The 27,512-nt window shown below is 44.4% G+C and overlaps 1 protein-coding gene across 2 annotated transcripts; it reads right to left on the reverse strand.

Moving 5' to 3' along the window:
- Positions 1-711: 711 nt before the first annotated feature.
- On the reverse strand, positions 712-21,491 carry LOC120023875 (leucine-rich repeat and fibronectin type-III domain-containing protein 2-like). 2 transcript variants are annotated; one of them, XM_038967975.1, is made up of 3 exons: positions 20,116-21,491; positions 930-1,747; positions 712-899 (listed from the first exon to the last, which is right to left on the reverse strand). In XM_038967975.1, the coding sequence occupies exons 1-3, from the start codon at positions 21,489-21,491 to the stop codon at positions 712-714; spliced, it is 2,382 nt and encodes a 793-aa protein (XP_038823903.1). The 2 variants fall into 2 exon arrangements, with proteins under 2 accessions (XP_038823903.1, XP_038823902.1); XM_038967974.1 differs by having other exon boundaries at positions 712-1,747.
- Positions 21,492-27,512: the final 6,021 nt, after the last annotated feature.

Genomic DNA, 27,512 nt, shown 5'->3' on the forward strand with positions numbered 1-27,512 from the left:
GTGGTTTTTCATAATGCAAATATTGAGGTCGGAGCCCCATCTTGTACAGAGGCAAAGAACAGTACTGGACAATGTGTATTTGATCGGCAAAATTAAATATATAAAAATTCATGACATATTTCAGATGAACTTGCAGCAGTAGTATAGTCCAGAGGCATGGCCCAACATCTCAGCAACAGTAACAAGAGTGGCTTTTATGGTATGCCATTTTACAAGTCAACAAATACAGTGATTTGTTTTACGTTCCTTGTGTCTGAGAAACTAAGGCCCTCGTTATGAACAACAGGCCTGCTTCCAATTTCTGAGTTTCCATGTGACTCCATACCGCACACAGATTGCACAATCCACTAGGTTTCATTACATGACTTACTTGTAGTTTGTGGTTGACCATTACTGTGCGTGCCCCCTCCCCATGTAGAGAACACACACATACAAACACAAAACAACCTCACTCCACCAATCAGCTCTGTCCACCGAGCGTCTTTACCCTATTTACCCATTTGGGGTTCAAGAGGCGTGGTTTGAGCTTTACTCATCTGTCACAACAATGGTGGATCCACAATAGATTAACATGAATGAATTCCATGCAAACAAGGAAGGAGGGAGGAAGCAGGGACTTCTCCACTCACCGGTGGGTCTATCAGAACTGAGGCGTATTGCCACCTTCCTGGGGCAGTGTTTTAGAAGATGCAAAGTGTGTCACCATCTCTCCTAGACAGTACTCTCCATGACCCACTCTTGGCTCTCGAAGGTCCCCTTGCTCCCTCCCATATCCCCCTCCTCGTCACACTGCAGCAGCATGCCGTTCACAGACAAGCTCCTCTTAGTCCAGATGCTGCTGATGCGCCGGGGGTAGCTGCACACCGGCGTTGTGGCCGTGGAGGCGCTGGAGGCCATCGCTTTCTCTGTTTGCCGGTTTGTATCCATACAGTCCCCCATGTCAAACGACTGGCTTCTTTTTGGCTTGGAGTCCAGAGGCAGCATGAGCACCCGGCAGAGCCGTGAGTCCATTGTGTGGCCCAGCAGGGGCTCCCTGTCTGTGGGGGGCCTATCGCCGCCCGCCACTAGAGTGCTACTGCTGGAGGATGGCTCCCCCAGGTCTCCCCTACCCCTGGCCTGGCCCGCCCGGAGCTCTAGGGAGTTGAAGGCCCCCAGCAGGTGGTCCAGGTTGGCCCGGGGCTTGGAGGGGGCCGCCTGCCTCCACATGTTGGCCAGGGTGCTGTTGGGGCTGTGAGAGCCACCCCCGGCCATCGAGCCACCCGACGAGGAAGAGGAGGAGGTGAGGCTGCTCTGGAGGGATCCGCATTTAAACTCCACCACCTCGTCTTGGATGGTCACTTTGGCCTTGGGTTTGGGCAAGGGCAGGGGCATGCCATTCTGTCCCAGCCGGCCCCCATTGGTCTGTGAGTGGGTGGCACTAACGCTGGTCAGCTTGCCGATCCCCCCCGTGCCACCACCCTCATTGTCGGTGGCCTTGTAGCGCAGCATCAGGATAATGATGAAGACGAGTAGCGTCGCCACGATGATGCCACCCACCACCAGGATCATGGTGCCCCCTAGGAACTGGCTGTGGAGAGACTGGCACTGGGTGTAGTCATCGCGGGTGAAGAACTGGGCACAGCCCACCACGTTGGTGGCAGTCAGGGTGGTGGCGGTGTCGTCCCAGGCGGCCAAGACACACAGGTCGTACTTTGTCCCCGACACCAGGTTGGTCACCAGGAAGGCATTGCTGGAGGCCGGGATCATCCTATAGAAACACAGAGCAAGTGTTAAACACGCATGGTGAAAACCTAGTAGATTTGGTACAATTGAATTGATCAACACATGTAATATCAATGCAACGAAAATAAAACAGTGTTTGATTGTTCTTTATGATGTAATTTCCACTAAAAGAAAAAGAGGGCTTCCGTGTTCCTATGTTCATTCCCGGGGAGATGTCAAGTGTTGTCTATTTGTGGTTGCTGTTCTAGTCTAACAGACAGCCAGCTGTAATTGGCTTTATCTCTTTAAGCAGTCTGTCCTGCTGCAGCAAACAGACGCTCCATCCCATATCTGAGCCATGGAGATGAGAGAGAAATAAATAAGCAGAACACAGAGGAAGAGTGAAAGATAGTGAAAGAGAGAAGATTGAAAGCCTTGTGTAACAGCGAGAGCCTCAGATACCTATGTCGCTCAGGCAGCTGCAAGCGCTTTCTTACATCAGAAGATAGAGTCTCTGAGGCGAGAGACAGGTAGCCTTATAAAACAGTAATGGATGAGACCATCTCACCTGTCCAGAGGAGGGTCTTATACAGAACAGTCCCTCCAGGATTTAGATACATTTTTTTGCAAATCAACAATTCCCCACATATTTGAGGACTTGCAAATTTGACCAATCACCTCACTATTACCGCATAAAACATCAAAATCATCACAATATTCCTTCATATAACTGTCCGATCACCACACTACAAAAAGAGGGCTCCTCCACTCATTTTGAGACAAATTTGACAAAATCATAGCAAAATGTCAGAATTTTGGCAGACAACTATCAAAAAAAAAAGAAAGGAATCCTGGAGGAGCTGGCTGAAGTAACATGCCTGAGAACATGGTGAGTAATGTCCAGGGAACTGGCTCAGAGCTCGACAACGGCAGTCATTCAGTCAAGGTATCTGGCCATGCACACCTGTGTAAAATGCTGGCCATACACACCCATGCTGGAGTATCCCTTTATTTTAACGGTCTGTAATACATTATTTATAACAAAGCATTTAATAACAGTTTGCTCGCCATTTCTTAATCATTACTCCCACAATTGTAAATGTCAGTAAGCTAGATTTTTACACATTTATTTAAAATGTTCAGTATGTTTCCTAAAATCCTTAAACATCCTGTGTTATGTTCTTATTCTTTTACAGATGATATGTTTGTTCTAGGTCATTTTCAGCATCAGGTACTGCTGGAATGTCTACCACTGGTCACTCAAAACATTTATAGAGTATTTATAAAGTTTAAAAAGTGAGAATGGTTTATTAATGTGGGAGTAATGATTAATAACGGTGAACACATAATTTATAAAGGCATTATAAATGTTTTATTATGGACCATTTAAATAAAGTGTTACCAGCGGGCCATGAACACCTATGCAATATGCTGGCCATGCAGGTTCATGTAATATGCTGGCCATGCAGGTACATGTAATATGCTGGCCATGCAAGTCCATGTAATATGCTGGCCATGTAGGTCCATGTAATATGCTGGCCATGCAGGTCCATGTAATATGCTGGCCATGCAGGTCCATGTAATATGCTGGCCATGCAGGTCTATGTAATATGCTGGCCATGCAGGTCCATGTAATATGCTGGCCATGCAGGTCCATGTAATATGCTGGCCATGCAGGTCCATGTAATATGCTAGCCATGCAGGTCCATGTAATATGCTGGCCATGCAGGTCCATGTAATATTCTGGCCATGAACACCCATGTAATATGCTGGCCATGCAGGTCCATGTAATATGCAGGCCATGCAGGTCCATGCAATATGCTGGCCATGCAGGTCCATGTAATATGCATGTCCATGTAATAGGCAGGTCCATGTAATAAGCTGGCCATGCAGGTCCATGTAATATGCAGGTCCATGTAATATGCAGGTCCATGTAATAAGCTGGCTATGCAGGTCAATGTAATATGCAGGTCCATGTAATAAGCTGGCCATGCAGGGCTATGTAATATGCTAGCCATGCAGGGCTATGTGATATGCTAGCCATGCAGGGCTATGTGATATGTTGGCCATGCAGGTCCATTTGCAGAAAATAATCCCATACCTACTGTAACATATGGTGGTGGATCATTGATGTTATCGGGCTGTTTTACTTCCACTGGTTCTAGGGCCCTTGTTAAGGTCAAAGGCATCATGAACTCTACCATGTACCAGGACATTTTAGCCCAAAACTTGGTTGCTTCTGCCAGGAGGCTAAAACTTGGCTGTAAGTGGATCTTCCAGCAAGACAATGACCCCAAGCATACATCAAGATCCACAAAGAAACGGTTAATTGAACATTTTGCGATGGCCATCTCAGTCTCCGGACTTGGACCCCATTGAAAACCTGTGGCTTGAATTAAAGAGGGCATAAGCACAGACCGAAAGACATCAAGGATCTGGATATATTCTAATATGGAGGGCTAGTCTTTCCCTCCCAATGTGTTCTTGAAATCTCATAAAACATTATAGAGAAAGCCTAAGTGCTGTTATACTTGGGTGCACAAAGGGGGTGCACAAAGTATTGAAAACAGGGGTGCCAATAATTCTGGCACATCTTTTTTTAGATTTTTTAAATGACAAATAAAACATTTAAAATTATCTCTGAGAAATTGTATTAGTATAAAAGAATTGCATTTTTAAAATATTTTGGAGCATACAATATAGCTCAGTATTTGTAATATTTCTTTTATACAGGCTTTTTTGCAAATCTTTATCGAGGTTGGCAATGATTTTAAATGTGCCCATATAATCATCAACAGGGATCATCAACATTTCTCTGGAGAAATTGGCTGAAATTGGCAAACCACATGGACACTGTAGTGAAGAAGGCACAACAGCGACTCTGTAACCCTTTCCTGCAGTCAAATGAACAATATTTATCAACAGGGTCGCCGTTGAGAAATTGGCTGAAATGGTCCACCCCCACAGACAGTGTGGTGAAGAAGGAGCAACGGTGCCTCTTCAACATCAGGAGGCTGAAGACATTTGACTTGGCCCCTAAGACCCTCACAAACTTTTACAGATGCACCATTGAGAGCATCCCGTCGGGCTGTATCACCACCTGGTATGGTAACTGCACCACCCGCAACCACAGAACTCTCCAGAGGGGGCACATTGCCTCCACTCCAGGACACATACAGCACCCGATGTCACAGGAAGGCCAAAAAGATCATCAAGAACATCAACCACCCGAGCCACGGCCTGTTCACCCCGCTATCATCCAGAAGGCGAGGTCAGTACAGTTGCATCAAAGCTGGGACCGAGAGACTGAAAAACAGATTATATCTCAAGCCATCAGACTGTTAAATAGCTGGCCCCCAACCAGTACCCTGCCCTGAACTTAGTCACTGTCACTAGCCAGCTACCACCCGGTTACTCATCCCTGCACCTTAGAGGCTGCTGTTCTATGTAAATAGACATGGAATCACTGGGCACTTTAATAATGGAACACTGGCAACATTAATAATGTTTACATACTATTTTACTAATTTCATATGTAAAAAGAAACGTCCCCTTTTCAGGACCCTGTCTTTCATAGATAATTCGTAAAAATCCAAATAAATTCACAGATCTTCATTGTAAAGGCTTTAAACACTATTTCCCATGCTTGTTCAATGAACCAAAAACAATTAATCAACATGCACCTGTGGAACGGTTGTTAAGACACTAACAGCTTACAGACGGTAGGCAATTAAGGTCACAGTTATGAAAACGTAGGACACAAAAGAGGCCTTTCTACTGACTCTGAAAAACACCCAGGATCCCTGCTCATCTGCGTGAACGTGCCTTAGGCATGCTTCAAGGAGGCATGAGGTCTGCAGATGTGGCCAGGGCAATAAATTGCAATGTCTGTACTGTGAGAAGCCTAAGACAGCACTACAGGGAGACAGGACGGACAGCTGATCGTCCTCGCAGTGGCAGACCATGTGTAACAACACCTGCACAGGATCAGTATATCCGAACATCACACCTGCGGGACAGGTACAGGATGGCAACAACAACTGCCTGAGTTACACCAGGAACGCACAATTCCTCCATCAGTGCTCAGACTGTCCGCAATAGGCTGAGACAGGCTGGACTGAGGGCTTGTAGGCCTGTTGTACGACAGGTCCTCACCAGACATCACCGGCAACAACGTCACCTATGGGCACAAACCCACCATCGCTGGACCAGACAGGACTGGCAAAAAGTGCTCTTCACTGACGAGTCGCGTTTTTGTCTCTCCAGGGATGATGCTCGGATTCGCGTTTATCGTCGAAGGAAAGAGCGTTACACCGAGGCCTGTACTCTGGAGCGGGATCGATTTGGAGGTGGAGGGCCCGTCATGGTCTGGGGCGGTGTGTCACAGCATTATTGGACTGAGCTTGTTGTCATTTCAGGCAATCTCAACGCTGTGCGTTACAGGGAAGACATCCTCCTCCCTCATGTGGTACCCTTCCTGCAGGCTCATCCTGACATGACCCTCCAGCATGACAATGCCACCAGCCATACTGCTCGTTCTGTGTGTGATTTCCTGGGTGAGGGCTAGGGCCATTTCCCCCAGAAATGTCCGGGAACTTGCAGGTGCCTTGGTGGAAGAGTGGGGTAACATCTCACACCAAGAACTGGCAAATCTGGTGCAGTCCATGAGGAGGAGATGCACTGCACTACTTAATGCAGCTGGTGGCCACACCAGATACTGATCGTTACTTTTGATTTGAACCCCCCCCTTTGTTCAGGGACACATTATTCCATTTATGTTAGTCACATGTCTGTGGAACCTGTTCAGTTTATGTCTCAGTTGTTGAATCTTATGTTTTTACAAATATTTACACGTTAAGTTTGCTGAAAATGAACGCAGTTGACAGTGAGGCAATTTCTTTTTTTGCTGAGTTTATATACAGTATTATACTGTATTCTAGTCAATGCCACTCGACATTGCTCATCCTAATATTTACATATTTCTTAATTCCGTTATTTTACCTTGAGATTTGTGTGTATTTTTGTGAAATGTTAGATACTACAGCACTGTTGGAGCTAGGAAGAGAAGCATTTTGCTACACCCGCAATAACATTTGCTAAATATGTGTATGTGACCAATACAATTTATTTGATTTGTTTCACAGTAGGTTTGTTTAAGACTACCAAGAAACACTCTGCGTGACCCTGATTTATCCCACTGCAGTAAAAGGTAAACCTCAGGAGGCTGAAGAAACTAATCCTGTCCCCAGGGGCCCTCACAGTATTCTACAGGAGCACCATCAACACATACTGTCGGGCTACATCACAGCCTGGTATGGCAACTCCACCGTCGCTGACTGCAAGGCACTACAGAGGGAGGTACGCTCAGCCGAACGCACCATTGGGCGCACACTGACTGCTCTCCAGGACACCTACAACACCAGGTGTCGCAGGAAGGCCAAGAAGATCATCAGGGACCTCAGCCACCAGAGCCACGGCATGTTCTCCCCACTTCCATCACTTGGACGCGGGCAGTACAGGCAGGAGCATCATGGCAAAAACTAAGACTGGCCAATAGCTTCTACCCCCCCACTCAACAGACATCTACTCTGCCCCCACCCAAATATACATTTATCATGATGAATAGCCCCGTTTTGCTGTGCGCTGCTCTCTCCTCTGTCCGTGACTGATTGATTTTAAACATATTTGTTGACTGGTTCATTCAGATGAATTGAAATACAGAACAAAGTGGAACTCAAGGAAAACATCTGTTGGTGCTTATCATGGGGAGATAAACAACAAATGTGGGCTGCAAAGGCAATTTGGACAGAGCATGAGGCCATAACATTAATCACAGAAAGAGAGGGAGAGGGATAGTCCTTAAACATTGCTTCTGGGAAGGAAAAGGAGAGGGGAGCCACAGTATTGTCAGTTACAGTTTCAACACACTTCCTCATTGGCAAGAAATAGACCCAGCGAAAAACAAACAAACAAATCATTATTTCAGGCTAAAGCATTTCTTTTTTGGCCATCTAATCTCATTCGTAGAAACACATAATCGGGTCTAACGGTCATCTCGCGCTGAACTGTGCATGTGCAGGCCATCAAATCAAAGGCACTCCTTCGATATAAAGTTGTTTTTGATGAAAATGTAAACGTGTCAGTTTGTCACTTTCACGAGGTTGGAGTAATAACAAGTTCAACTACTTAACACCATGGCTCGAATCTAGTTTGTGCCTTTAGTTTTTTATAAAATGAACAACTAAGGAATCATTTTTCACTTCTCTCATTGACTTCCCAAACCCCGGCCGGGTCTGTTTGGTCGGTTTCGCAAGCATTCACGGAAGCCTTGCGATGTTGCACCTCTGGGTTTAGAAACTCTGTGACTCATGTTTGCAAAGCATAGCTCAATCTTCTCATTGATTTCTTAAGGCGGCCTCTCTCTGGACAAATACAGACAAGGTCATGCCAAATGGGTCTCTTGCTCCATTGATTTAGCCTAAACATCAGGGTGCTGGGAAATTTGATTATGCATTTCTAAGCAGAAATCCCTAATGGACTCTGCAGTCCCTGCTAGGGCATTTCTTGGGAGATGCTGCTGTACTGTATTGTACTGTAGCGGCAGCGGGGAGATTAAATGAGCCGTGACTCTCGCCAGTGTCCATACCCTTGAGTGTATATCTTGCAATAAAACTTCCAGCTATACTAACTATAATGGATGAATGCAAAAAAATAAATAGGGTGATAGGATATCATTTTTTGTTGCTTTGGGGAGGTTTGTGTGGATTTTTATTGGGGATAGGGTAGGGTAGTGCGTTTTTTGCCTGGTTTGCATTCACAATTTTGCAGGTTTTCATATATAATTTATTCTATCCTAGCCAACTTTGACCATCTGCTTGCATGCACCTCCCCTATCAGGGGTTTCTGGTACTTTCCACATCACCAGCCTGTGCCACAGTCTCCACATGGGTTGCCGCCGTCAGCTCAGGGCTCATATTCATCACACTGGCACAAGAATCGGGTGATGGACAGCACATGGTGCTGAAATTATCCTAATTCTAGTAATTCATTTCAGCAGTCTTCATTTTAATTCCAATTAACTAACAACTAGAGGACTTTGTAATGGAGCCTATTTCTTCCTATTTAAGAAATAAAATGTAGGCCTACCTGTTTGACAGACTAAATTATAGGCTATCCATATATTTTTTGTCCAATTCCTCCACCATTCATTAATTACACTACATGACCAAAAGTGGACACCTGCTCGTTGAACATCTCATTCCAAAATAATGGGCATTAAAATGGAGTTGGTCCCCCCTTTGGTGCTATAACAGCCTTCACTCTTCTGGGAAGGCTTTCCCCTAGATGTTGGAACATTTCTGCGGGGACTTGCTAACATTCAGCCACAATAGCATTAGGGAGGTTAGGCACTGATGTTGGGCGATTAGGCCTGGCTCACAGCCGGTGTTCCAATTCATTCCAAAGGTGTTCGATGGGGTTGAGGTCAGGGCCCTGTGCAAAGTTGGAAGCACAGAATCGTCTAGAATGTCATTGTATGCTGTAGCGTTAAAACGTCCCTTTCCTGGAACTAAGGGGCCTAGCCCGAACCATGAAAAACAGCCCCCGACCATTATTCCTCCTCCACCAAATTTTACAGTTCGCACTATGCATTGGGGCAGGAAGCATCCGCCAAACCCAGATTCGTCCGTCAGACTGTCAGATGGTGAAGCTTGATTCATCACTCTAGAGAACGTGTTTCTACTGTTCCAGGGTCCAATGGCTACAAGCTTTACACCACTCCAGCCCATGCTTGGCATTGCGCATGGTGATCTTAGTCCTGTGTGTGGCTGCTCGGCCATGTAAACCAATTTCATGAAGCTCCCGACGAACAGTACTTAGGCTGACGTTGCTTCCAGAGGCAGTTTGGAACTCGGTAGTGAGTGTTGCAACCGAGGACAGACGATTTTTACGCACTCTAGCAGGGCAGAAATTTGATGAACTGACTTGTTAGAAAGGTGGAATCCTATGGCAGTGCCACATTGAAAGTCACTGAGCTACTCAGTATGGTCATGCAATCGCTAATGTTTGTCTATGGAGATTGCATGGCTGTGTGTTCTATTTTATACACCTGTCATCAACAGGTGTGGCTGAAATAGCCGAATCCACTCATTTGAAGGGGTTTCCACATACTATTGTATATATAGTGTACCTGTGTCCGTGAAGGGTTTGGTCTGTTAAGTTAAAGCCAGTGCTCAAATTGAGAGGGTAGGCCTATGTGAGGGTATGCCATAGTCTACTTTTTGATAAAGACAATGGCAAAAAGCATACCCCTTTTAAGCTTAAGAATTTGAATTCTGATTATATAAAGCTGTCTATAACAACGCTTTCCTCCGCAATGGTTTATGCTAGAAATTAGCTGAAAAATGCACAAGACAGACGCGACTCTGATGCATATGATGCATATGGGGATGTCTGATGCATATGGGGATGTCTTTAGTTTGTGTCTATGAAATAAAATTCAGCTACGATGCTGAGCTACGAAGTTCTTTAGCCGAGTAATCATTTTTAGTTTTTTTTGGCAAGTAATTTAATAGGCCTACAATTCTGACTCTATCAATTGAGCTAGGCCTATTCACATTCTTTAAAAGAGAAGATATTTAAACCCAGGCAGCCCTGAGGGACGCACTTGTGACCTTCTCTTGTAGGGTTACGCCTAGGAAGAGTAGCCAGCAGTTAAGGATATTTTGTTTTTGCTTAAGTCCTCTGTCTGGGGTGGAAAGGTAACTTTTGAAATTAGGCTACAATGCTTATAATCAATCATATGATGTCTCAGATTTAATTCTTTGCAAACAGCGACTGTTCTGTTACAAGTCAGTTAGGATCACCACTTTTTGAAATGTCACAATAATAGTAGAGAGAATGATTTATTTCAGCTTTAATTTCTTTCATCACATTCCCAGTGGGTCAGAAGTTTACATACACTCAATTAGTATTTGGTAGCATTGCCTTTAAATTGTTTAACTTGGGTCAAACGTTTTGGGTAGCCTTCCACAAGCTTCCCACAATAAGGTGGGTGAAGCCAGCAGTCATTCGTTAGGAAGGTATTCATCATAACTGTTAAAAAGACGAATGTATCCATCTCTACCTCTGATTTCTGTCTGAAATGCACCATTAAAATTCAAATGCAGATCCCATCTCCCTCCCTTGAAAAAACTCTAAACCTCATGATCTGCCTGAATATTTCATTATGTTATGACTATTCATTGGCCCATTCCTCATGATAGAGCTGGTGTAACTGAGTCAGGTTTGTAGGCCTCCTTGCTCGCACACACTTTTTCAGTTCTGCCCACACATTTTCTATAGGATTGAGGTCAGGGCTTTGTGATGGCCACTCCAATACCTTGACTTTGTTGTCCTCAAGCCATTTTGCCACAACTTTGGAAGTATGCTTGGGATCATTGGCCATTTGCGAGCAAGCTTTAACTTCCTGAGTGATGTCTTGACATGTTGCTTCAATATATCCACATAATTTTCCTACCTCATGATGCCATCTATTTTGTGAAGTGCACCAGTCCTTCCTGCAGTAAAGCACCCCCACAACATGATGCTGCCACCCCCGTGCTTCACGGTTGGGATGGTGTTCTTCGGCTTGCAAGCATCCCCCTTTTTCCTCCAAACATAACAATGGTCATTATGGCCAAACAGTACTATTTTTGTTTCATCAGACCAGAGGACATTTCTCCACAAAGTACGATCTTTGTCCCCATGTGCAGTTGCAAACCGTAGTCTGGCTTTTTTATGTCAGTTTTGGAGTGGTGGCTTCTTCCTTGCTGAGCGGCCTTTCAGGTTATGTCAATATAGGACTAATTTTACTGTGGATATAGATACTTTTGTACCTGTTTCCTCCAGCATCTTCATAAGGTCCTTTGCTGTTGTTCAGGGATGGATTTGCACTTTTCGCACCAAAGTACGTTCATCTCTAGGAGACAGAATGCGTATCCTTCCAGAGCGGTATGACGGCTGCGTGGTCCCATGGTGTTTATACTTGCGTACTCTTGTTTGTATAGATGAATGTGGTACCTTCAGGCGTTTGGAAATTGCTCCTAAGGATGAACCAGACTTGTGGAGGTCTACAATTTTTTTCTGAGGTCTTGGCTGACTTCTTTTGATGTCAAGAAAAGAGGCACTGAGTTTGAAGGTAGGCCTTGAAATACATCCACAGGTACACCTCCAATTGACTCAAATGACTAGAATTGCATTATATGCATTTATAAAAAAAAAAAAAAAATTGGGTCCCGCAAATAAAACTATACGTGCATGCAATGCTCTATTATAAAGCAGATTTATTTTCACCGCCTGATTGTAATAATGAGGTAGGCCTAATTTGATGGTAATCATTGTTTTGGGTTAATTCGATGAAGGGGGAGGGTGCTGCCATTTGTTTCAAGTACAAGGGGAGAGTCATGTGATTTTTTTTTTTACGTTACAGACCCTGGTCCCTTAGGCTATTCATATCTTAAATTTTTTCACCCCTTCTTCGTGGTGTCCAATTGGTAGATCCGGGAGAGTCGAAGGTCGAGAGCCATGTGTCCTCCGAAACACAACCCTGCCAAGACACACTGCTTCTCGACACACTGCTCATTTAACCCAGAAGCCAGCCGCACTATTGTGTTGGAGGAAACACCATCCAACTGACGACCGAGGTCAGCTTGGAGTCGCCCGGCCCGCCACAAAGAGTCGCTAGAGCACGATGAGACAAGGACAACCCGGCCGGCCGAACCCTCCCCTCATGGGTCTCCCGGTCACGGCCGGCTGTGACACAGCCTGGGATCAAAGCTGAGTCTGTAGTGACGACTCAGCACTGCGATGCTGTGCCTTAGACCACTGTGCCACTCGGGAATCCCAGGCTATTCAAATGTAAGAGAATCCTGCTATGAGCCCAGCAATACACAAAGTGTTCACAAATGGAGTTCCTAAATCCAAAGTTAATTTGATATATTTGAATTGTTTAACCTTTATTTAATTAGAACAATTAAGAACAAATTATTATTTACAATGACTGTCTAGCAAGAGGGAAACGGCCTCCTGCAGGGATGGGGAAAAATAAAATAAATACATGTAGGATAAAACACACATCACGACCCCACTACACTACATAAAGAGAGACCTAATACAACAACACAACATGGCAGCAACACATGACAAAACAGCATGGGAGCAACAGAACATGACAACACACCGTAGCAACATGGCAGCAGGACAACATGGCAGCAGCACAAACATGGTACAAACATTGTTAGGCACAGACAACAGCATGAAGGGCAAAAAGGTAGAGATGACAATACATCACTCGAAGCAGCCACAAGTGTCAGTTATAGTGTCCATGATTGAGTCTTTGAATATAGAGACAGAGATAAAACTGGCCAGTTTGAGTGTTTTTTGCAGCTCGTTCCAGTCGCTAGCTGCAGCGAACTGAAAAGAGGAGCGACCCAGGGACGTATGTGCTTTGGGAACCTTTAACAGAATGTGACTGGCAGAACGGGTATTGTATGTGGAGGATGAAGGGTTGCAGTAGGTATCTCAAATAGGGGGAGTGAGGCCTAATAGGGTTTTATAAATAAGCATCAACCAGTTGGTCTTGTGCCGAGTATACAAAGATGGCAAGTTTACAGAGGAGTATAAAGTACTTCTACATCTGCATTGCTTGCTGTTTGGGGTTTTAGGCTGAGTTTCTGTATAAGCACTTTGTGACATCAGCTGATGTAAAAAGGGCTTTCTAAATAGAAATTGATTTGATATAGAGTGCAGTGATGTGTCCTATAAGGAGCATTGGTGGCAAATCTGATGGCCGAATGGTAAAGAACATCTAGCCGCTCGAGAGCATCCTTACCTGCCAATCTATAAATTACGTCTCTGTAATCTAGCATCGGTAGGATGGCCATCTGAATCAGGGTTAGTTTGGCAGCTGGGGTGAAAGAGGAGCGATTACGATAGAGGAAACCAAGCCTAGATTTAACCTTAGCCTGCAGTTGAGCCTTGTTTTTGGAGGTGTTTAGAGCAAGGTTAAGGGCAGAGAAAAATGATTGGACTTTGTTGCTGAGTAAAGCTCAAATAATAAGATTCACAAGTTAATTAGCCAACATAAAATTCAGATCAGTCAAAATTCTGTGGTGTGTGTGTATGTACATATGTGCGTGTGTGCTCGATGCGAGCGAGCGAAAGCTCGAGAGAGAGGGGGAGTGTGGCTAGGGTACCTGTGCCAGACAGTGGGACACAGGCCAGGGCAGACAGGGCCCAGATCGTAAGGAGGTTTTTGTAAGGAGGTTGAGTAGGAGGGGACGCGTTAAACCTTACCAGACACGTGGTGGAGCAGATAAAAACATCCAAAGGGAAAAGCTGAATGAAAAACGTTGGGCGAAGACAAAACCAAGACGCCGGTAAAAATGCTAAATTCCAAAGCAAGATCAAACAGAAATTAAAGTAAAGAACGAAAAAGTAAACGCTGCAATGTATCAGCTGCAATGTCCTTAGCCAGCAGTCATTCGTTAGGAAGGTATTCATCATAACTGTTAAAAAGACTAATGTATCCATCTCTACCTCTGATTTCTGTCTGAAATGCACCATTAAAATGCAAATGCAGATCCCATCTCCCTCCCTTGAAAAAACTCTAAACCTCATGATCTGCCTGAATATTTCATTACGTTATGACTAACACAGGAAGTCATCCGTTCACTCGTACCCAAATCGGACACATTTTAAAAGACCACATTCTCAAGTATTAATGTCTTGGCCTAAGGATAGGTTCAACTTCAACAAACAGAAATATAAAATGGGTTCAGGGAAAGGCTCTAGATGGGCAAGAACCCCCTTTCTGTGTGTACTATGGGCTAATGCTTACATAACATACAGTAAAAAGAGTGGAGACAATTATCTTGACATTACATGATGTTGAGTACTATATGGCATGAGGCACATTAACCGTTTCTCACAGAGAGTGCTAATCAAAGTAGCATGTTTCTTTGTGATACGTGAGCAGTGGAGCGTGGATCCACACCACTCTCTTCAACTCCAGCTAATAGCCAATAATAGTGGCCCCAGGAGCTTGCTATCCTTTCTGAAGCACATCTCCAAGCCGAGGAGAAGCATAGGCATTAAATCACATGGCATGCGACAATCCAACCATTATATGAGGGGGCCTCATTGCAATTCAACTGAAATATCACTGAATGTCCCCGTCTGACACATAACTTCCATTACTATGTCCATATACACTCTTAGAAAAAAGGGTTCCAAAAGGGTTCTTTGGCTGTCCCCATAGGATAACCCTTTTTGGTTCCAGGGTGAACTATTTTTGGTTCTATCTGGAACCAACAAGGTTCTTCAAAGGGTTCTCCTATGGAACCCTTTTAGGTTCTAGATAGCACCTTTTTGCCTAAGAGTGTATAGCACCTTCCTTGTCTGCTATCTCTGCCTCTAAAATCCTGATGGATAAACATAATGCCCTTAACATATTCATGACGATACATCCTCTGGGTATACAGCATATTATTTCTATCTTTCCCTAACCATATGGTAAATCAGTATACTGTCTGATTCTCTTCCAAGCCCTTTGTCAATTCTACATATTTTACCCTTGACGATTTAGGTTTGGCAGAGAAACGAGAAAACATGTATTATTTTGAGTGTCAGAGATTTGTGTTGAAGAGTAAGAAGGACTGTTTTTCTCACTTGCTGTTATCAAAATCAAATCAAATATTATTGGTCAAATGCGCCGAATATAACAGGTGTAGACTTTACAGGGAAATGCTTACTTATGAGCCCATTCCCAAAAATGCAGAGTTCAAAAGTAGACAATGAATACCAGTACCGAGTCAATGTGCCGGAGTATGAGGTAGTTGAGGTATTTGAGGTAATTCAGTATGTGCATGTGGGTAGGGATACAAGTGACTAGGCAATATATAATAAACAGAGCAGCAGCAATGTACGCTCCCATTCAAAAGTTTGGGGTCACTTAGAAATGTCTTTGTTTTTGAAAGAAAAGCACATTTTTTGTCCATTAAATTGATCAGAAATACAGTGTAGACATTGTTAATGCTGTAAATGACTATTGCTGCTGGAAACAGCTGATTTTTAATGGAAAATCTACATAGGGGTACATTATCAGCAACCATCACTCCTGTGTTCCAATGACACATTGTGTTAGCTAATCCAAGTTCATCATTTTTAAAGGCTAATTGATCATTAGAAAACCCTTTTGCAATTATGTTATCACAGCTGAAAACTGTTGTTCAGATTAAAGAAGCAATACAACTGTCCTTCTTTAGACTAGTTGAGTATCTGGAGCATCAGCATTTGTGGGTTTGATTACAGGCTCACAATGGCCAGAAACAAAGACCTTTCTTCTGAAACTCATCAGTCATATTTCTTGTTCTCAGAAATGAAGGCTATTCCATGCGAGAAATTGCCAAGAAACTGAAGATCTCGTACAACGCTGTGTACTACTCCCTTCACAGAAGAGTGCAAACTGGCTCTAACCAGAATAGAAAGAGGAGTGGGAGGCCCCGGTGCACAACTGAGCAAGAGGACAAGTACATTAGAGTGTCTAGTTTGAGAAACAGATACCTCACAAGTCCTCAACTGGCAGCTTCAGTAAAGAGTACCCGCAAACACCAGTCTCAACATCAACAGTGAAGAGGCGACTCCGGGATGAGGCCTTCTAGGCAGAGTTCCTCTGTCCAGTGTTTGTGTTCTTTTGCCCATCTTAATCTTTTATTTTTATTGGCCAGTCTGAGATATGGCTTTTTCTTTGCAACTCTTTCCATCTACAATAGTCATTTACAACATTAACTATGTCTACACTGTATTTCTGATCAATTTGATGTTATTTTAATGGACAAAAAATTAGCTTTTCTTTCAAAAACAAGGACATTTCTAAGTGACCCCAAACCTTTGAACGGTAGTGTATGTGAAGTGTGAAAATGTGTCTATGTGTGAGTGTCTGTGTGTGTGTGGTGTCAATATGCATCTATGTAGTTTGTGTGTGTGTGTGTGTTGGAGTGTCAGTGTAGTATGTGTCAGTGTGTGGGGAGAGTCTCGTGAGTGTGCATACAGCCAGTGCAAAGGAGTATGTGTAAAACAATTAAGATAAAGATATATTTTGATTAACTGTTCAGCAGTCTTATGGCTTGGGGGTAGAAGCTGTTCAGGTGCTTTTGGTCCCAGACTTTGGAGCTCCGGTATCGCTTTCCAAGTGGGAAAGGGCAGTGTAATAGAGATTGCATCACCTGGGAATCTGTTGGGGCGGTATGCGAATTTCAGTGGGTCCAGGGTTTCTGGGATGATTGTGTTGATGTGAGTCATGACCAGACTTTGAAAGCATTTCATGGCTACAGATGTGAGTGCTACGGGGCGGTAGTCCTTTAGACATGTTACCTTGGCTTTCTTAGGCACAGGGACTATTGTTGTTTGCTTGAAATATGTAGGTATTACAGACTGGGTCATAGAGAGGTTAAAAATGTCAGTGAATACACATCCTGGTAATCCATCTGGCCCTGCGTCCTTGTGAATGTTAACCTGTTTAAAGGTCTTACTCACATCGGCTATGTATCATACAGTCATCTGGAACAGCTGGTGCTCTCATACATGGTTCAATGTTGCTTGCCTCGAAGCGAGCATAGAAGGCATTTAGCTTGTCTTGTAGGCTCGCTGGGTAGCTCATGGCTGGGATTCACTTTGTAATCCGTGATAGTTTGCAAGCCTTGCCACATCCGACAAGTGTCAGAGCCGGTGTAGTAGGATTCGATCTTAGTCCTGTATTGATGCTTTGCCTGTTTGATGGTTCGTCGGAGGCCGTAGCGGGATATCTTATAAGCATCCGGATTAGTGTCCTGGTTCTTGAAAGCGGTAGCTCTAGCCTTTAGCTCACTGCGGATGTTGCCCGTAATCCATGGATTTCTTTTTTGGGATATGTATGTATGGTCACTGTGGAGATAACGTTGTCGATGCACTTATTAATGAAGCTGGTGACTTATGTGGTAAACTCCTCAATGGCATCGGATAAGTCCTGTATCTTAGCGTCCGCTTCATTAGACCACTTCCGTATTGAGTATGTCACTGGTACTTCCTGTTAGAGTTTTTGCTTGTAAGCAGGAATCAGGAATATAGAGTTATGGTCCAATTTGCTGAATGGAGGGTGGGGGAGAGCTTTGGATGCATCTCTGTGAGTGGGTTAAAGCTGATCTAGAGTTTTTGTCCGTCTAGTTGCACAGGTGACATGCTGGTAGAAATGGGGTAAATCTGTCACTCCCTGATTTGTTTCACCTGTCTTTGTGATTGTCTCCACCCCACTCCAGGTGTTGCCTATCTTCCCCATTATCCCCTGTGTGTTTATACCTGTGTTCTCTGTTTGTCTGTTGCCAGTTCATCTTGTTTGTTCAAGTCAACCAGCGTTTTGTGTCTCAGCTCCTGCTTTCTCCAGTCTCTCTTTTTCTCGCCCTCCTGGTTTTGACCCTTGCCTGTCCTGACTCCGAGCCCACCTGCCTGACCACTCTGCCTGCCCCTGATCCTGAGCCTGCCTGCCGACCTGTACCTTTGCCCCCCCCTGGATTACCGATCTCTGCCTTACCCTGACCCTGAGCCTGCCTGCCACCCGGTACCGTTGACCCACCTCTGGTTTACTGACTACTACCTGCCTTGACCTGTCTATTGCCTGCCCCTGTTGGAATATTAAACTACTGTTTATTCGACGTGTTCTGCATCTGGGTCTTACCTTCATACCTGATAAAAACTGATTTCAGATTTCTTGCATTAAAATTACCGGCCACTAGGGGCTCCGCCTCTGGATGAGCGTTTTCTTGTTTGCATATGGCCGTATACAGCTTGTTGAGTGTGGTCTTAATGCCAGCATCAGTTTGTGAAAGGTGAAAGCTCTCTTGGTAAATAGTATCGTCTACAGCTTATCAGGACGTATCGTATCTCAGGCGAGCAGAACCTCGAGACATCCTTAATATTAGAGATTGCGCACCAGCAGTTGTTTACAAAGAGACACGCACATCACCTCCTGATCTTACCGGACTCTGCCATTCTGTCCTGACGATGCATAGAAAAGCCAGCTAGATGTATAGTATCCATGTCCTTGTTCAGCCAAGACTCCGAGAAGCATAGGATATTACATTTCTTAATGTCCGAACGGTGCTTGTCCAGTTTATTCTCCAGCGATTGCACATTTGTCAATATAACAGAGACTGTAGAGGCAATGTTTTTTATTCTCTGCCGTATTCTCACCAGGGTGCCCGTGCGCCAGCCTCTATAGAGCCGCCTTCACGTCCTTCGAGTGTCAGGGATTAGGGCCTCGTCCAGGATAATCACTATGTCTTTCGCCTCCTACTCATTGAAGTAGAAGTCCTCGTCCAAATCGAGGTTAGTGATCGCTGTTCTGATGTCCAGAAGCATAGGAAACGATGGCGGAAACATGATGTACAAAAAAAGTTAAGATCAGCGCAAGAAAAGACACAAAATAGCACAATTGGTCAGGAGCTCAGAAAACAGCTGCCATTCCCTCCTATTCGAAAAATGTTTTATTACACTGACAATAGGTTGCAAGATTTACACTATAATTTTAATCATCAATTCCACTGAAATAAGTAATGTTCTAAACTAAAACGCTATAATAACGAACTGTAGTGGCAATGACTGAAAAAACTGATAACAGAGAAATAAAATAGAATATATAACGAAAGGGATACGTCTCTCGAGGCTCCAGCTGAACTGATCTGACTTTCTCAAGGTTTTAACAGAGTAACTGATTTAAATGGCATTAAGTAATTGGATTTCCTTTCTGGCTGGTTTCACAGTCGTTTGGAGATGTGCTACTTTACAATGTATCAGCTTCCAGTAATACATTTTTAGCCTCATCAAATAGCTCTGGATTGACAGAATTTCCCCCCCATTGATTTTAGGGATGGAATTCTCTTGCTTATGGCCTACGAAGCATAAGCGAGCCGAACGCCACGCAGCGCTTAGCGAAAAAAGGCAGTGTAAAATTGGAGAGAGTTGTTTCGCTGTCGAACAATTCAACGGACAGACAAAAGCAATGGGTGATGGATGGATCACTTAGGATCGAGCTATATTAGCTCGATTATTAGGACAACTCGGTTTGAAAGGCTGAAAGTTCTGTACATGTGGCAGTGTTGTTGATGCTGTGCATTTTGTCTAGTGTAAAAGGCATTGTTTACTGTTTGGCACAATCCATCTATCTTTCCTGAAAGCTGAGAGACAAAACAAGTCACCTGGAGGGTTAAAACAACACTTGTATTGAGTGTCTCCTCCATACAATATATCACAACTTGTTATTTTGTTACTTCATAGATCAAAGCTATCGGTGTACCTTCTCATCTGAAAATGAAAGAAACGTTTAAAAAAGTCTGCCTTTGTTACCTGTAGATGAGGACTTCGTCGTCCGAACAGTTGTACTGGAGCTGAAACATTTTCACCTTGGGCGCTGCCTTGCTGACTGTCCACTTAACCAGAGCTGAAATGGCCGTCACCTCTGACACAGTGACCATTTTCTCAGGCGGGCTCTTAGGAACCCCCTTGCTGATCCTGGTGGTGCCTGTGATGTCTGAGAGGCGGGACTTGGGCTGCGAGGCTTGACTGGTGCCGTTGCTAAGGTGGGGCAGCTGGATGATTGACAGCTCCACAGAGGCGGTGGACTCTCCAGCCACGTTAGCAGCGATGCAGGTGAAGGTACCGTAGTCCTTGGAGGTGGTAATGAGGATTTCCAGGGTGCCGTTGCGGTAGACAGCGGTACGGGATGAGTTGCCAAGGAGACGGTCATCGGGGGCCATCCAGTGGATGGTAGGGGTGGGGTCTCCAACAGCCTCGCACCTCAGGCTGGCTGTCTGGCCCTCTAGCACCAGCATCCTGTGGGTGTGCTGAGTGATGAGTGGCGCCTCACACACAAACTCCTCCTCACTCACATACCAGAAGTAGCGCCCTTTCAGGCTGGGAGGGGAAGCGCAGGTCTCCAGGTCGTCGTCCCTCTCCAGCCGCCGCAGCCACAGCACCTCGCAGTTACAGTGCAGGGGGTTTCCCCCGATGCTAAGGGACAGCTGAGGGGTGTAGGGCGTGGTCAACAGCACCAAATCCTGTGCCCTGGCGAAGATGGGGTCTGGGGGAAGCTTCTGCAGCCGGTTGGAGGTGAGATCCAGGCGAGCCAACCTTTCTAGATCAGTAAAGGTCCCCTCAGGGATAAAGTCCAGGAGGTTATGATCAAGACTCAACTGGTGGAGGGAGACCATCTGCTTGACTGAGTCCCAGGGCAGGCTCCTCAGGTTGTTGTAGGACAGATCCAGATCCTCCAGGGAGGGGGCCAGGTCTTCGAAGCTCCTGTCTGAGATGCGTCCCAGCTGGTTGTTGTTGACGATGAGGTGCTGCAGGTTAACCAGGCCCCTGAGATCCTCTGGACCCAGCTCCATGAGGCGGTTGTTGTCCAGGTGTAAGGAACGCAGGGTCTCCAGGTCGCCGAAGGAGAAGGGCTGGATGTAGCTGATGGTGTTGCGGCTGAGCGTCAGATCCACCAGGTCGGTCATGTTGGCAAAGTCCTGCTGGGTGATGCGGAGGATGTAGTTGCCACCCAGCCGGAGCTCCACAGTGCGCCGGTCGAGGTCCAACGGGACGAAGAGAAGGCCTTTGGAGGGGCACAGGGTCCCCAGGGACTCGGATAGGTTCTGGCAGACACAGTACTTAGGGCATGCATGGGCCATCATCACTGCGGTTCCCAGGACCAGCAGGCAACAGAGGATGTGGTCCATGGTAGAGTCACACAAAGGAACCTACACACACAGAGAGAGAGAGAGAGTGAAGAGAAAAAAAGAAGACACGATTAGTTATTTCATAGCTGGCATTTCTCATTTCACTATTGCTGTGGCAGACAATCATGAGCTCATGCTGCTGTAAACTATCTATGCAGGTCTCTGCCTAGAGCAGTGGGGTTTTGGGGCCTGTTGTTGACAGGCTCCCTGGGTAATCTTGATGTGTATTGATTGGACTGCATTTTGATCAAACTCAACAGCTGCCATCAAATCCACATGGATTAGAACTAGATTTGATCTGTTGTTTATGGCCGGATAGGAATGTATGTGGGTGGATGTGTGTGTGTCTGTGTGTGTGTGTGTGTGTGTGTGTGTGTGTGTGTGTATGGGGGGGGTGGGGGGGGTGGGAGGGGATCTTTACAATAAATCTGTGGATCCTAATTAATCATTTAAAAAACAATATTAAGTCACTTATCTACTAACAGCTAGTCGTAAGACAGTCATGCATAGAGGCAGATATAACCAAGTGTTGCTCCAGTGAGACATCAAAATATTGATATTTACCTTGTTCTATTTGCATTTTTGTCAAAATTAAGTTATAACTTTGTTCTGTTCAATGTTCTCTACCTATGTCACGTTCCTGACCTTGTTTTCCTTTTGTATAGTTGTGTTTAGTGGGTCAGGACGTGAGCTGGGTGGGCAGTCTGTGTTGTTTGTTCTATGTTAAGTGTCAGGTTTAATTGACCTTGTATGGCTCTCAATCAGAGGCAGGTGTTTTACGTTTTCCTCTGATTGAGAACCATATATAGGTAGGTTGTTTCACATTGTTTGTTGTGGGTGGTTGTCTTCCGTGTCTGTATGTCTACCACACGGGACTGTTTCGTTTGTCGTTCGTGTATGTAGTCTGTTCCTGTTCGTGCGTTCTTCGTAGTTTGTAAGTTCTCAAGTCAGGTCTGTCTACATCGTTTATTTGTTTTGTAGTCTGTTAAAGTGTTTCGTGTTTTGTCTTACTTTAATAAACTTCAGTATGTCATATAACAACGCTGCGCTTTGGTCCAATCCCTACTCCTCCTCTTCGGACGAAGAGGAGGAGAACAACCGTTACAACCTACACCATATAAAACAAGTATGACACCCCTTTAAATGAGTAGATTCGGCTATTTCAGCCACACCTGTTGCTGACAGGTGTATAAAACCGAGCACACAGCCATCTCCATAGACACACATTGGCAGTAGAATAGCCTTACTGAAGAGCTCAGCGACATTCAACGTTCCACTGTCATATGATGCCACCTTTCCAACAAGTCAAAATTCTGCCCTGCTAGAGCTGCCCCGGTTAACTGTAAATGCTGTTATTGTGAAGTGTACATGTTTAGGAGCAACAACCGCTCAGCTGGGAAGTGGTAGGCCACACAAGCTCACAGAATGAGACCGCCAAGTGCTGAGGTGTGTAGGGCGTAAAAATTCCGTCCTCAGTTGTAACACTCACTACCGAGTTCCAAAGCACCCCTGGAAGCAACGTCAGCACAATAACCACACACAATAACCACACGTAATGCCAAGCGTCGTGGTGAAAAGCTCGTCCGCCATTGGATTCTGGAGCAGCGGAAACAAGTTCTCTGGAGTGATGAATCACGCTTCACCATTTGGCAGTCCGACAGATGAATCTGGGTTTGGCGGATGCCCTAATGCATAGCGCCAACTGTAAAGTTTGGTAGAGGAGGAATAATGGTCTGGGGCTATTTATCATGATTCAGGCTAGGCCCCTTAGTTCCAGTGAAGGGAAATCTTAACGTTACAGCATACAATGACATTCTAGAGGATTCTGTGCTCCCAACTTTGTGGCAACAGTTTGGGGAAAGCCTTGTCCTTTTTCAGCATAACAATGCCCCAGTGCACAAAGCGAGGTCCATACAGAAATCGAGATCGGTGTGGAAGAACTTGACTGGCTTGCACAGATCCCTTAGCTCAACCCCATCGAACACCTTTCTGATGAATTGGATTGTCGACTGCGAGCCAGGCCTAATCACCCAACATCAGTGACTGACCTCACTATTGCTCTTGTGGCTGAATGGAAGAAAATCCCTGCAATATTCCAACATCTAGTGGAAAGCCTTTCCATGAAGAGTGGTGAATGTTTTAGCACCAAAGTGGGGACCAACTCCATATTAATGCCCATGATTTTGGAATGAGATATTCGACGAGCCGGTGTCCACATTTGGTCAAATCAAATCAAATTTTATTTGTCATGTGCACCGAATACAACAGGTGTAGACTTTACAGTGAAATGCTTACTTACAGGCTCTAAAAATAGTGCAAAAAAGGTATTAGGTGAACAATAGGTAGGTAAAGAAATAAAACAACAGTAAAAAGACAGGCTATATACAGTAGCGAGGCTATAAAAGCAGCAAGGCTACATACAGACACCGGTTAGTCAGGCTGATTGAGGTAGTATGTACATGTAGATATGGTTAAAGTGACTATGCATATATGATGAACAGAGAGTAGCAGTAGCGTAAAAGAGGGGTTGGTGGGTGGTGGGTGGGACACAATGCAGATAGCCTGGTTAGCCAATGTGCAGGAGCACTGGTTGGTCGGCCCAATTGAGGTAGTATGTACATGAATGTATAGTTAAAGTGACTATGCATATATGATAAACAGAGAGTAGCAGCAGCGTAAAAAGAGGGGTTGGGGGGGTTGGGGGGGTGTATATCGTACTCCAAATACCCCAAATCATGTTAAGTTCAAAAGAATGCAATATAAAAATAGCTGACACCAGTTAAACCGATGAGGGTTCTGAAATGTAATACCAATTATCTCAGAATCATCATTTTTCAAATAGAAAGTTATAGTCCCAAGCTCCCGATGTGTTATGTTGGTACAGTAAGTGTGGTAGCACACTACCATAATACACATCACTAATAACCTTTAGACATTTTTATTTATTTATTTAACTAGGCAAGTCAGTTAAGAAAAAAATCTTATTTTCAATGACAGCCTAGGAACAGTGGGTTAACTGCCTTGTTCAGGGGCAGAACGACAGATCTGTACCTTGTCAGCTCAGGGATTCGAACTTGCAACCTTTCGGTTGCTAGTCCAAAGCTCTAACGCTCTAACCACTAGGCTACCCTGCTGCCTGACGTACGAGTTACCATACCCAATCTCATGGATGAGTAACTCTGGAAAATCAGCTTTACATTTCTTAGCAACCCATATGGAACAATCTTCAGAGTTGATGGTGTCTTTTGAACAGTCCACAAGGTTAATTGAGGACCTCTTTGAGTGACGATCATTGTTTTTCTTGAGTGTGTTTGTAATTATATTTGTATTCTATTATATTTAGTAAATTGTGTGCATGCAGGGCTCCCTTGCGAAAGAGACCTTGGTCTCAATGGGACTGACTCCCTGTTGAAATAAAGGTAAAATGCATCCCACCTATAGGGGGCAGTGGCAGCTGGGACCAGGTAAGGAGCCGTCGGTATGCATAACAAGTCTGTGGTGTGCACAGGTGGAGGGAATTACCGAGCTAATCAGCTGAATGAGTGTGATCTCCCGACCCGCGGGGCTTTTGATTTGGTATCTTTCATTTGACATGCCCTTTTGGAGTTTCATTTTCGTAGTATAATTTGTTTGTCACCAACTTAAACATCAACGACCCGCCTGTGCTACTTTCACGCTAATGCACACACCTAGTCAGGATACAGAACAATTGTGCAAGCTTAGGTTGTCTAAACAGTTCCGCAACACATGTACAATTTGTCTAAAACACACCGCATTTATGACAGAGCCATTAATCATGGAAAAGGTTGCCCTTTAATGGCTCCTGTCGTTTATGGTCCTCTGAGGACACCGTAATGGTCCCTTTTGGGGAAGTCATGTGACACAGGTCAATTCCAATAATGGATATTTCACTCAGGTGGAGATAATACTGTAAACATAATGTATTCTTTGTGATCAGGGAATTCTGGGTAATAACTCAAGCCCAAAGCATTGGCGTTGTCTATGACTTGCTTCATTAATCTTCCTCTTGTTAATCTTGATAATGTCAGCCACACACACATGCGGTCGACAAACATACACACACACACATGATGCACGCAAGCGGGCACAAGCGCAAGTCTTCACACAAACACACAGACACACACACACACAAGGCTGCTGATGGGACGATGACTCATAATAATGGCTTGAATGGAGTAAATGGAATGGTATCAAACACATGGAAACCACGTGTTGTATGTGTTTGATACCGTTCCATTTATTCTGTTCCAGCCGTTACTATGAGCCTGTCCTTCCCAATTAAGGTACCACCAGCTGCCTGTGACACACACATACACCTCTATGACCTCACTGTCTACTCATCCATCAACATCCACACGCTCTTTCATCACACCGTGATGGACGTACCCTGTTAATCTAACAACATACAAGCCTAGTCTCTCTCTCTTTCTCTCTCTCTCTCTTTCTCGCCCTCTCACACTCACTTACATACAGGTAACTGCCAAAATAAAGGAAACACCAACATGAAGATTCTTAATAATGTGTTGGGCCACCACGAGACACCAGAACAGATTCAATGAGCCTTGGCTTCCAGGAGAAATGACATAATTTGGTATTTTGTTGATGGTGGTAGAAAACGCACTGTCAGGCGTTGCTCCAGAAATCTCTCATCAGTGTTCAATTGGGTTGAGATCTGGTGACTGAGACAGCCATGGCATATGGTTTACATCGTTGTCACGCTCACCAAACCGTTCAGTGACCACTCGTGCCCTGTGGCTGGGGGCATTGTCATCCTAGAAGACACCACTCCCATCAGAATAGAGTTGTTTCACCATAGGTTAAAGGTGATCTCTCAGAATGACTGTGTGTTTATTGGTGTTTACCTTGCCCTCGAAAGGGTTGAGTGGACCTTAACCACGCACCCCTTTCAATATACTTTGTATCCCTCATTTACTCAAGTGTTTCATTTATTTTGGCAATTACCTGTATATTATCTTGCAAGGATTTCCATATAAAGTAGCGTATGCTATAAAGCAGTACATTCTTTTTGCATCAATCGATTTGAACCGCATGTGTGTTTATATCGACTTACGGCATAATTCAAAAGACCTTTGGCAACACAAAGCATCTCTGGGGCTTTTGATCTCCAGAAAATGGAGGTGGCTAATCATTGGCCCGGTGAATAGAGAAACGGCAAAGCTGTAAGGATGGATAAGAGAGCACGCTTCACTTTAAAGCGGAAATCAGCAGTTGAAACAATAACAAATCCCCGCCCCTGTTTCAGTAAAAAGCTGAGGGATGGGTCTGGAGAAATGTAACCACTCTCAAATTCATAGACAGAGCTATGGACGCAAAGATTGACCATCCATGATATCACAATTATAGTTTGAACCATTTTTAAGGCTATATAGTGTTTGCTTACATTTACCTTGTTTACAAACATTGGAGTAAAATAAGTTTATAGTTTGGTTCTGATTGAGTCAGACAGTTGAACAAAACTCATGAGGCATTTATAAGTTATATTCTTCATGAATCAATAGGTATATTATCATTCATTCACAAGTACAAAAATGGATGCAGCAACTGCAGATTGCGGTAGCACCTTATAATAAATAACTCCACATAATATAGCATTTATAATGGATTACTAAAATGTTTATTCATATTGATCATTACGCCATTCATAGATGTTTAATATAGGTCCATATGAACCATTTACTAATATTTATTTAAGTATTTTTGCGTGGCCTCATCTAGTGTGGGCTGTTTATACCTTATAAACAGGGGCGGCAGGTAGCATAATGGTTAGAGCGTTGGGCCAGTAACTGAAAGGTTGCTAGATCGAATCCCTGAGCTGACAAGGTAGAAATCTGTCGTTCTGTCCCTGAACAAGGCAGTAACCCACTGCTCCTAGGCTGTCATTGTAAACAAGAATTTGTTCTTAACTGACTTGCCTAGTTAAATGAAGGTAAAAAATATAAATAAATACTATTACAAAAAATGGAGTGACCAGTGTAATTT

This window comes from Salvelinus namaycush, chromosome 29 (assembly GCF_016432855.1).
Source record: "Salvelinus namaycush isolate Seneca chromosome 29, SaNama_1.0, whole genome shotgun sequence".
In the NCBI taxonomy this organism is placed as follows: Eukaryota; Metazoa; Chordata; class Actinopteri; order Salmoniformes; family Salmonidae; genus Salvelinus; species Salvelinus namaycush.

Excerpts from the sequence above, each read along its gene's own strand:
- LOC120023875 (XM_038967974.1), bottom strand. The coding sequence starts at position 21,491 with ATGGACCACATCCTCTGTTGCCTGCTGGTCCTGGGAACCGCAGTGATG. Across the intron at positions 1,748-20,115 it reads GACGAAGTCCTCATCTACAG|GATGATCCCGGCCTCCAGCA; the intron begins GTAACAAAGGCA and ends GTGTTTCTATAG.